The sequence below is a fragment of the Aythya ferina genome, assembly GCF_964211825.1.
Source record: "Aythya ferina genome assembly, chromosome: 8".
NCBI classification, from domain to species: Eukaryota; Metazoa; Chordata; class Aves; order Anseriformes; family Anatidae; genus Aythya; species Aythya ferina.
In genome coordinates this window covers 26712585-26723804 of record NC_140304.1, presented here as the reverse complement: position 1 = coordinate 26723804, position 11220 = coordinate 26712585, and the positions used below count along the sequence as shown (strand labels likewise).

Below are 11220 nucleotides of genomic sequence, written 5' to 3'. Positions count from 1 at the left end.
CACAGCTGTGTGAATTGGAAAAGACACATGATTGCAACTATGATTAACTTCTCTGGAGTCGCTCTGAGTACTGTATATCACATTTCATAAAGAGATGTAGTATCTCCAGAATAATTGCATTGTTCTGAAGGGTATCTTTTGAATGTCAAAAATAACTCCATTTTCTTTGAGGGGACATAACGGGGATAAGAGGAAGAGACATTCTTAAACTGAAGGTTGTGAAGATTTCTAAAATAGGGTCAGCTGAAATAGGGGGTGACTTGACACATGTAAACAATTAAGGAAGAATTAAAGAAGGGTGTGTGTGACAGCAAGAAGGAACTTAGGGCCATGTGGTGCAAATTTTCAGAGAGATGAGTGTTTTGCTTGAGGGCAGAATGGATTGTTGCAGGGATTGACTGTGACACCTGTATCAAATGAGAGTGAGGAGAGCATAGCGAGTTTTATGGGCATTCGTAATGCTCTGAAGATTACTTGATTTAAGTTTGGAAAAGTCAAGGTGAGTGGCTTTTTTTCCCCCCTGTTGCATTACGTGGATTCATCAACAGAAGTTCTGCATTTGTGTCTTAACTGATTGCAACATCAGTAGAGACAGTGAAGTTAGTAAGAGGCAAAGAGGTGCCACATGTTGGCCTTTGTCACCGTTTAAATATTGGCCTTTTAAGTGTAAGGGAGAAAAATGTTCTAACAAGAACTTAACTTCTGTGAGCAAATCTGCCTAATGCAGGGCAGTTCTGCAGAGAAGCACCTAAAGGAGAAGCTCCATCTGAAATAGCCTTGACCACCTTCCTCTATGGGTGCTTCCTGCCACCACATAACAGCGATGTAAGCCAACAGAGGGTTCCCTCCCCAGGAACAGCCTGCCTGCAATGCCAGCCTGCATGTGAGCTACCTTCACAGCATCCAGAGGTGGGCAGGTGGTAAATTAGCAGGAGGTACAAACTGTCAGTGAGTAACTGAGAGTGAATATTCATGGAGCTGGAGTTTTTGGGCCATGCCCTGGAAGTACACATCAGTGCTATGAGTTTTACTGTGCTTACGCAGTCAGGTAAAGGAAATCTGTGATGTTAAGAAGTGCAAACAAGGTTAGTCCAAAAGTCACCGCACTGGAGATCTCTAAATTTGGAGGACAGGCAGTAGGATTGTGCACTCCTGTAGCTAGTTACCCAATGCTAATATTCACTTTGCTCTTATCTCTAAATTGCATCAACTGTCTCCAGTGACATTTAACTTACATATGTGAAGGGATTGGCATTTTTAGATTGTCAGAGTGTTATTGGATGAAAAAGCTGATTTTGTCACGGGACATCTGTTTTATTGTTAATTAGATGAAATAGGAAAGACATCAGAAGAGTACACACAGAAACTATTTCATAGTTCCTGCTTAAAATCTTGCTCTAATCCCTTGAAATTAATGATGCTTTGCAGATTTTCACATTTTGATGTGAATTTCATTTAGGAAGTTTCAGGAACAAATGACAGAGAGTTGTTATCCATCTGTGCCTCTGTCTTTACAATTCAATTGCTCCCTGCCATTGTACAGTCTCTCCTTTCAAAACTATCAGAAGAGAGAAGACAACCAAGGAGTTCACTTATCATTAAAAAACAACCGAAGCAGCAACTTATGTCATCATCACAGATCATGTTTTGTGCTCATCAAAGTAAGAATCACTATTTACATTGTCCTATCAATTTGCGTTGATCTTTTTGATAGTTGTGAGTCTGTGGGTGTTGAGATCCTGTCTTCTGATGATTACTTGGCTTCTTCTGCCTTCCTGCTATTTATTTATTTATTTATTTATTTATTTATTTATTTATTTATTTTTGGGCAAGGTATAGTGTAAAGACTCAAGCAAACAATCTTTGTTTTCAGTTGTTAAAGGTCTGTTGTGTTGATGAGCTGCAGAAGAGGAAGCAGGTATAAAATATGCTCCCCAGGAGAGACAGAGAAATTGTCATCTGTGATAGCTGGTGATGATATGTCATATTATTTCAGGATGAAAGCTGATGAGGTTTCTCAGGGGAATAAGGGAGAATAAGGAATTAAGAGCAGCAAATGGGACTACTGTAATGATGTGGAAGGTAAGCTGGAGATGGGGAGAGACACCAGGTAAGGCTGAGGTGGTCGCACCTTGCTCAATTCCAATAACACATCTGCCACTCTGGCACTGAATGCTGGGTGGATACGGAAGACCAGGGAGGTGTGCTGTCCTGCAGGAAGAAGCAAAGGATTCACACTGCCTTCAGCAGGTCCCTGCTGAGTAACTTCTAGAGCTGGAAAGGAGAAAAAGCTCTCCTGTGGTCCCTGCTTTAAGAACTGTAAGGAAAGGAATATACAGAGACTGCAGAGTGAGTCGTGGGCTGTGCTCTTGGCGTTAGACTCTGTTCGCTCAGTGCTGGTGCAGGGAGGAGATAAAGTAGAAACTAGAAAAGTAGAATTTGACTGTGGGGGGAATGGATTTTAAATCCCTAAAGTGATGTTAGCAGAAAAGTGAAGTGACTTTAAAAATGTCATCCTCAGCTGTGCGCACACAGCTCATATTAAATTAGGATTACAGGATGGAATTAGACTTTATCACTTTATTATTTAACTTTTTTTTTTTTTTTTTAATGTAGCATCTGGCCATAAGATGTGCAGTGTATTAAAATGAGAATGTTAGACCATGCTCTTGGAAATGTCCTGAGCTGAACAAAACTAGGCTGACTTTTCCCATTTGCCTAATTAACTAATAAATTAAATTAAAAATGGATCTTTGGGAAGATAAGAAAATATCTGAAAATTGGAAAATACCTTCTATAAAAGAAAAAGTGACATGAGAGGAGAAATTTCAATAACGTCAAAACAAAATATTCTGATAAATAATAGATGAGACTTCTTCAGAAATGCCAAAATATTGTGGCATTTTAACAATTTCTAAAATAATTCTGTAACCTTATTTTGGAAGGATACTTTAAAAATTGAACTGATTTTTTTTTGTCCTCCAATTTTGCAAAAACAGCAGAATTTAATGAAACCTATCAGTAAAGCCAAAAAGTTTTTTTTTTTTTTTTTTTTCCCTCCCCTCTTAAAAACGTGGATTGAATAAACTGTTTCAGTTGAATTCAAACTGATTCCTTGTAGTAGATGTGTAAGACATAGGGACAAACATTATTTGGCTGCTTGTACTATTGTGCATTGCATCTAGTAAGTTCTGTGCAGCAGGGCGGAGGAGACCCATTCCAGAGCTCTCAGGTATGTGAGCACCTGCTGAGGCACAAGGAAGGAGACAGGGTCAGTTGCAGGTGGAAACCCTGATGCAGATAGGACAAGGTCCATGGATCTGTGATAACACCATGGACCTACCGATGCTGTTCACTTGCTCTGTTGTCTTTTCCATCTTGCCCATCATCTTGTCATTCCACCCCATAGTTTGTTCATTAATATTTATGCCTCCCAACTCCTAATATCAGGTGTACACGCACATCTTTGGCACTCCAGCTCTGCTACGTGTTGTAGATTTCACTGGTTTCTGTAATGAGAAACAGTCAAACAGTCTTTGTTTTCATTGTATTTTTTTTTTTTTTTGTGAAGCTTAAAATCTGTAGTGTGAGTGTTTGGTAACCTTGCTATTTACTCAGTAAATCACTCCTTGAAATCCTCGAACTAGAATATAACCGCAAAGAAAGCAGAGCTTCTTGCTTCTCTGCATGTAGATGCTTTGTAGTGAGCGGCCTGCCCATCCTTGGAAGTAAACTCCTCGCCTCCTGAAGCAGTTCATAGAGGCTCTATTCCTCCTTGTATGCCAGGAGCGTGTGTGGTTATTAGAGGGAGGTGCAGTTCTGGAGTTGCTGTGCAAACAGAGAACTGTCCCATTAGGCATTTATTTTGTGATAAATATCAATAGTGGTTACTTCGGTGGAATGCGAGAGAAATTCTGAAGAAGAATGTCTGAGCTAGCTATGTGCTGTTCTCCTGGCTTTGAATGTATAAAACCCTTTTAATTATGGATCAGAATTCCTGCCCCACCCCTCCAAGACTCTCATAGTATAGTCAGGTAAGAGTTGACTTCTACACTGACCTCATGAAAACATTGCAGAGCCATTATGTATGCCACTTAGAGGGAGGGTCCTGGCCTTCTGTTCCAAGTACAAAGTGCTCATTATTATCCTATTCCTAGCCCTGAAAAGGTTCTTACTACTTCTAATATGTAGTAGCCATTAACTAAAAATATAGCTCCATTATTCTCAATGCTGTACCCCGTCCTTCCTCACTTTTTGGTCTGGGACTCATGCTAGGGATAAACTTGGCAAAATACTTTCATTAGTGTGACTAAGAGAAGCTTACAACATGTTTCATTTAAAAGGGAGCAAGATTGATACCCTTTATTAGTGAGCTGGAGCAATCTCTGCCTTTTCTTCTAAAACAGCTCCATATCTGTTTGGCTCCGGAGTGCACAATCTTGATGAATTGTGAGTTAACTTAATGGAGAGGAAAATGTGTGTAGTGCTGTGTGAGGGCAAAAGGGAGAAATACAGAATAAGAATCGATGGAAGAGAAAAAAGACTTGATGGAAAATGAAATGGCCTCTTCCCAAAAAAGTTGATGAAGAGAAAATAAACAGACTGGCAAGCAGGCTCAGAGAGGGAATAAGAGAAACAAGACAGTCTTTAAGGTGAGAGATGGATCACAGGCACAATGTATAGATTTTGATTTTGAAGAGCAGAAAGTGTGGGAATACTTGGATCACAGGCTTTGGTTCCGGCCCATCTTTGCTCAAATTAAATAAGAAAAGTTCAGAACAGGAAAAAAAGTGAAAAAAAAATCCCCTCCTCCCCTGAAGTATAGGATCTGAAATAAACAACACTAGAAATTTAAACTCTATTGGCAAAATGTCAGGATATTTTTGAATGTTGGTGTCTTTTCCTGTTGTTCCTGATTCAAAAGCAATTGCTTATGAATGACAGTTTCTTTATTTTATCTTTTTACCCTATAGATGTCAGCTAAATCTGTGTTGTTACTTCTGCCAGGACTGCCGTGACAGTTCAGACTGTCCTGATGGCTTATTAACTAACCTCTGATTTCACAAAATCTACCGCTACTAATAACACAAGCCAGAAAAGACCTTGCTTGGCTTTCAGAGCTGGGCAATTACCAGGAGTGCCTGTTGGGGCTGAGAGGGGAAACACGTGAAAATTGAACTGACTTGATGAGGAGATTGCTGAGAGATGGAGCAAAAGAGCTGGGCCCTAAATATCAACGTGCTCTCGTGGCTGTTCCAGGGAATTTTGCTTGTAGGAATGAGTAGAATATAAAGACACATCCCAAACTTTTAGATGCAATAAATCAACCTCAAATTCCTTTTACTAACTGATATGTATGGGACTGTTCCACAGTAGGAAAATGTATATAGTGGTGTTCCACAGAACCTGAATAGGCTGTTCACATGGGAAGTAAGGACCATGGAGGATAAAGATATATTTTATGGAAATCGTAAAACTTTTTACTTTTTTCCATTTTATATATGTGTACTATATCTTTATATATAGTCTTTGAAATTTAGAGGTTATGACAGGAGACTAAAACAAAAACTAACAGCTACATGATGTTCAAATAAGTGTACATGTAATGGGCATTAACACTTATCTCCATGTTGCGCATGGAAGTTCCGCACCTCAGTGGGATATGTTTGTTTATATAGGGAGAAATATTTCTCATTAAGTTGTGCTGGGGCAGGTGCTGGTGTAAAACAGTGGCAGCTGTGTTTCTGAATCAGGGTGTTGGATATTTGAGCCTGCAATGGAGGTTGTGTTTGTGTCCAGTGCTGGCCGGTATGCCGACATTAGGAGCCATGCCATGGCTTTTGAGGTTGAAATTAAATCCCACAGAAATCACTTCTATTTCTTTTCCTCTTTCTTTTAATTTAAAAAAAATAATTCTGGACATTTTTCAAGACCCTTTCCTTTGCAGCCCTGGGAACTAGAAATTGAATGTGGTGAGATTCCCATGCAAAACCTAGGAATTTAGAAGTACCGAGTACTTCAAGATCATGATAAGACTTTTGGCAACAGAAATGTTGTTGATCATCTAGCATTTGTGCTCAGGAAGTAGGAGCTGCTCCCTGAGCAGCAGCATGGCTGAAGGCAGTGGGGAGGAGGGCACGCCGTACGCATGTCTCAAGCTGCAGTGTCTGTGATGTAAGGAGAGATCCTGTTCTCCTTTGTAGGCTTGTTCTTGATTTGAGTTGCTGAGACTGGAAGAACAGCAGGGATCAGGGACTGCAGGGGAGCTGTGGGTGCTGCTGCTTCTGCAGATTGCCCCGACCAGGGCTGCCGTGAAATCAGGGCTGGTTACAGCCGATTGCTTGGGACTTTGAACAGAAGGGAAGACAGCCCTGAGCCTGCTGGGCTGAGAAGAAAATCGCCCCACCATCACAGAACTGGTCTGTGCGTGTCAATTGTCACAAATGTGGATTTCTAAGTAATGGGAAATTGATGCATGATTTTGAAAGCCCTTTCTTCGGAGGACTAGCAGCTATCATCCAGTAACTCTGTGGGTGTATGTGTGTAGACTTGTGTGTAGTGCAGCAACATTTAACAAGCTCTCTAAGAAACATGGTAGGAAAGAAACAGAACTCAAAATAACTAACAGAAGGTGGAAAGGTTTAAAAAAGGCTTTTCTTTTTCTTTTTTTTTTTTTTCTCTTTTTCCCTACAACCCCCCACTCCTCTTCCAACCACCCCCAAAGCAGATGAAGAGAAACTAAATCTTTAAAGATAGTCTTAGATAAAAGACTAAAATATTTATATCACCTTTTTAACCTGAATTTTATAGCAATGAAGTTTAACATATATCTTCTATTACCTTTGTCAAGTTTATGACTAGCTCTCATTTATGGATCCCTTAAATATGTATAAGACAGTTTTAGTTGTCTTGTTTACACGGGTTTTCTCTTTGGGCATTTGTCTCCATCACTGGGTAGCATGTTTATGGTAATTTACTGTAATACATGTATATCAGAGGCAGTTTAAATGACATTTAGCCTTGAATATATTTAAGATTTTTTTTTCCTTTTAGCCACTAGGAAGTCAAAAGATATATGAAAAGCTATTAATTTTCAAATGATAGTAACATAAACAATATTAAAACTTGTATTTGCTCTTTGAACAGTGTGAGGCAGAAATATATAACAAATGGGGCATCACACAGTCAGTTATTAAAGAAGTAAATTAGAAGTAAATTCAATCTTTTCTTTTCACTTGTCAAAGATAATCTGGACAGTAGCTTGATGATTAGAGAACAAAATGTGTCTGATTATTTGGGTTAGCTTTAATCAGTGAACGGACAGCTTTGACTCCTCAGTAAATGTTTTTTTCCAGCCCCGTGGAAGGAGACTTCCCTGTGCTGTCCAGAGGTATCCAGCTGTGCCCGCAGCAGGTCCTTGCATCATTGCTGTGCCAAAGGGATCAGAACAGATTGCCTCCATGTTAGGGGCTGAAGCTGTGCATGGCACGCACCATGCCCATGTAGCAAGGAAGAATTGTGTTGCAAAAGTGTTTCTGTGAGTAGACATGGAATAAAAACCCCTGCATGGTTGGGAGCCTGTGCACAGAGTCCCAGCACTGTTTTCCCAGAGCTGCGTTGCCTGGGGTGGCTGAGCTGGAGCAGAGCACAGGCACCGTGTGGGCCTGGAATGTGCTTTACCAATAGTCTGCAGGGCTTTTGGCTATGTGGAAGGGTATGATTTGGCCTGAGGGTCAGTGTTTTGGGGTGGATGAACTGTATTGCTGCTGGTTTTGCACTAGTCCAGTTCATTCCTGCCTGTAAATAACATTTTTGTATCTATGAAATATAAAACAATGTCTAGGAACAAAGGAAACTGGATTCCCTGATGCATCGAAAAGTGCCTCCAGATGCTTATCTGCTCTTCTTGGTGCTGGAAAACCTTTAAAAACCTGCTCCCTAATCTTAATCATTTAAAAAATATTGCTGTTAGAGAGAGACTATTGAAAGCTAACAACTTGTCCAGCAATCAAGCTCTGTGGCCTTCGGTGGAGTGATCAAGAAAGACTTGCTGGCACTAGGGAATATCAGAAAGCCCAGCCGTTAATGATAATGGAGGTAGGAATCCTTCAGTACTGCTGAAATTGCACAAAAACCAGTACTACCCCTTTACCCCAGCCCAGGCACTTGTGCACGCTGTGATACTGACAAGAGAAAAGCTTACTATTAGAAGTCATTTCCCTGGGATGTGTGTTTAGAGCAAAGTACGATGCCTTTGAACTAATAAAATTAATTTCTACTGGTTGAAAGTAAAGGTGGATACAGCATCCACACTGCACGTATGCAAATATGTAATTGTGGATCATTGAAATATGCTTTATTGCAAGTGCAGAAAGAGCCATCGTGTTGTTTCAGAGGAGGAAGCAAGGAATGAAATTCTTTTTATGAATAAACCCCAATTGAATGTTTGTGCATATGCATTTGTATTTGCTTTCTCTTTGTTCTTTGTTCTTCCTTTAGCACTGCATTTCCATGCAGACTGCTAGTGATCAGAATGCAGAGCTCCCGTACGGCGGAGCTGTGTGCTGGCATTGATCTAGTGGTCTGTGCCAGCTCAGTGGTGCAAGATTTACTTTAATTTCCTCTTCCCTTTGTTCTTTTGCCTCTCTGCTTTAAATAAAGACTGTTATTACTTCTGGAAATCTTGAGCAGTCGTAGCTATTTTGTATCTAAATAACCATGACACATTTCTCCCCGATCAGTAACTGCAGATCTCCCAGTTTGGTGAGTGCCATTCTTATACATGTTTCAACTTCTCAAATCTGTTAGCAGCTTGGGGGAAGTTTGAGGTTTGATTTTTGGTTAGACTAAATGGAGAGAGAGCATTTTGAAGCTATCAGGGTGTGCAGCTGGAGACTGTGTGCTTCTGGGAAGAAACCTCTGACATGGTTTTGATGGAAGGTCCCAAAACAGAGTAAGGACAGACCAGGAATGTTTGCTCTTCACTTAAATACCAGAGCTGATCGGGATCATGGAGGAAGTTCATGGGAAAGCTCTAGGGAATGATGTAGCACATGTGGCTTGGCCATCCTCTTTTTGTATTGTTAATAACATAGGGCAGGCAAATAATACACAGCAAAAACTATCTTTAGGTGTCTCCTTTACACAGCAGGAAATAGAATAGAGGTTGCCTTTTACTTACTCATTTTCCTTGGCAGGAGCAACACAAATTCTTTTATAAAGGAGGAAGATTTCATAAGTGCTGCAGTAGTTGGAGTGTATTTGGTATGTGCTTTTCTTTCTATACTGTAATTGCATAACTGTGCAGTGGTGCAATGTGTATTTACATGGATTGATACAGGGCCAGGGGTTTCAGCCCCTTTGCCTGCTCTCGGCGTGGCTTTCTCCAGTGAATTTATTTGGAAAATGTCCTGTTAAAGAATCAGTAGAACTCATTAGTTTCTATTCTTTAACTTCTTTACAAAATGTACACACTTTTTCTGCAGGAGCAGAATGTGAAGATTGCACTCATTTTCCAACTACATTTCATAGTGATCATTTTCAGAGCTGCCTTTAATAAAATCTCATACAGGAAAAATGTGGAGAATGTACTTGGGTTGCGGTTATTTTCTTTTTTCTCTCCCTGAATTTATTTGTAAACCGTAGTTTTCTTTGTGCTCCTTTCCTTTATGCTGAGATGCTGACAAGCTCTTTTAATATCCTTTCGTAGAACCCTTCTCGTCACTCCACAGGTGTGCAGCAGCTCAGCGAGCCAGGCCGTGCAGAAATCCTCCCTCCAGCTTTCTGTATTTTAGGAGGTTATGTCAAAGGCTGGTGGCCTCACCTCATGTTTGGAGCTTTCTGACCTCCTCTTTTGCAGCTGGGATGCTCGAGCTGTCAGATGGTTTGTGGAGGGGAAGCAGATTCCCCTTCTGAGCTGACAAAAGCACAAACCAGCATCTCCCCACACAGCAATACCCTCGTGGCAGCACGGCACCAGGCTTCCAGCACGCAGCAGCATTACGGCCCCATGCCGAGCTGCACTGCCTGGCTAAGCTGTGGTTGTTCCCCTCGTTGCAGGACCCAGTGGCGACGTGAAGGACTGTGACCAGAGTGGTGCATCTCGGTGTTGTGATGCAGGTGAACACAGCGAGGAGGGTTGTCTGCTAGGCAGTCTGCAGCGAGGGGGAAGGAATGCTGCTTTTAATGAAGAAACTGAGTGGAATTACAAGCAGCAGATTAATTACTTTCCTCAAAAGGAAAATGTGCTTAGTTTCAAACTGGTTGTTCCAGTGAGCCTTGTATTGTATAACACTCACCTGAGACAGAGGCTGACAGGCTGTCCCAACCTTTAATTGACTAATTAATAGTTATTAATTAGTATTCCCTGCAGTTGTAGTCTCAACCATGAGTTAATTGATTCTGATGGGGAATTAAATGTCCCATGTCAGAGATGAGTGCCCATAACAGCATCTGAGGCAGTTATTTCGTGTAATAGACTAAAACAAACCTGTTTTATATGTGTGTGTACACTGATACCAAATTGCACAAACCCTTGGTTTTGTTTATTTAAACCTATTGCTCTGTGCCTGTTGGATAATGTGGTTTGTAAACACTTAATGGAGACACTTAATTCTTATGTAATGGGGAGAAGCGGGGGGAAATGCTATTTTCAAACCCTGTGCTCTGGTACGGGATCTATTTCTCTCCAAAAACCATTGTAAAACCATCTGCTTTTCCAATTCACTTCTGTCATGAGCTAAAATCCTCTGGAGATGAGAGCTAACTGGTAGATTTGGTAGTCAAGTATTCCAGCACTGACAGGCTGCAGTATTTCACAGGAGCATAAATATCATCGTGTCTATTAAGTTTATTAGGTTAAGAGATTTTGGAAAATAACCTCTAATGGGCAGCATGACTTGACAGGCAGGTGCAGCTGACAGAGCAAACATTAGTTTTCCTGTTCAATTTACACCGTTTTCGATGGTTGAGCCCTCTGCCAGGCAGCAGCAGCAGCAGGATGGCACTGGCTTTGGTTTGCTGCTGTTGTGCTGTCTGAACCTTCTTTTGGAGCAGTAAAACTTCTGAAGCCAAAGGAAGCCTTACTAAAGGCTTTTCAGCTGAGTTATCTGTAAGCTTCTCATTAAATTCAAGCTGTCTGCTCTTATTTATATAAATAAGTAAAGCTGGTATTTATATTTATCAGCTTTACGGTGTTGTAAGATCTCCTAGCACATCTTT

At 40.8% G+C, this 11220-nt stretch overlaps 1 protein-coding gene across 13 annotated transcripts in view; it reads left to right on the top strand.

Annotated features, from left to right (window-relative positions):
* Positions 1 to 311: 311 nt before the first annotated feature.
* Positions 312 to 11220, top strand: part of LOC311440270 (uncharacterized protein) — a 145118-nt gene continuing 134209 nt past the window's right edge. For 5 of the 13 annotated variants that reach the window (XR_014695294.1, XM_084526938.1, XM_084526933.1 and 2 more), the window contains exons 1-2: positions 835 to 1005; positions 1544 to 1661. Coding sequence is in view for 6 of the 13 variants with exons in the window: in XM_084526938.1 (XP_084383064.1) it covers positions 973 to 1005; positions 1544 to 1661 (151 nt within the window). In the remaining 7 variants the exon portion in view is untranslated. Of the gene's footprint in view, positions 500 to 538; positions 1086 to 1464; positions 1662 to 1996; positions 2083 to 10059; positions 10120 to 11220 lie in introns of those variants that run through there. The other 8 variants (XR_014695297.1, XR_014695298.1, XR_014695299.1 and 5 more) reach the window with 8 other exon arrangements.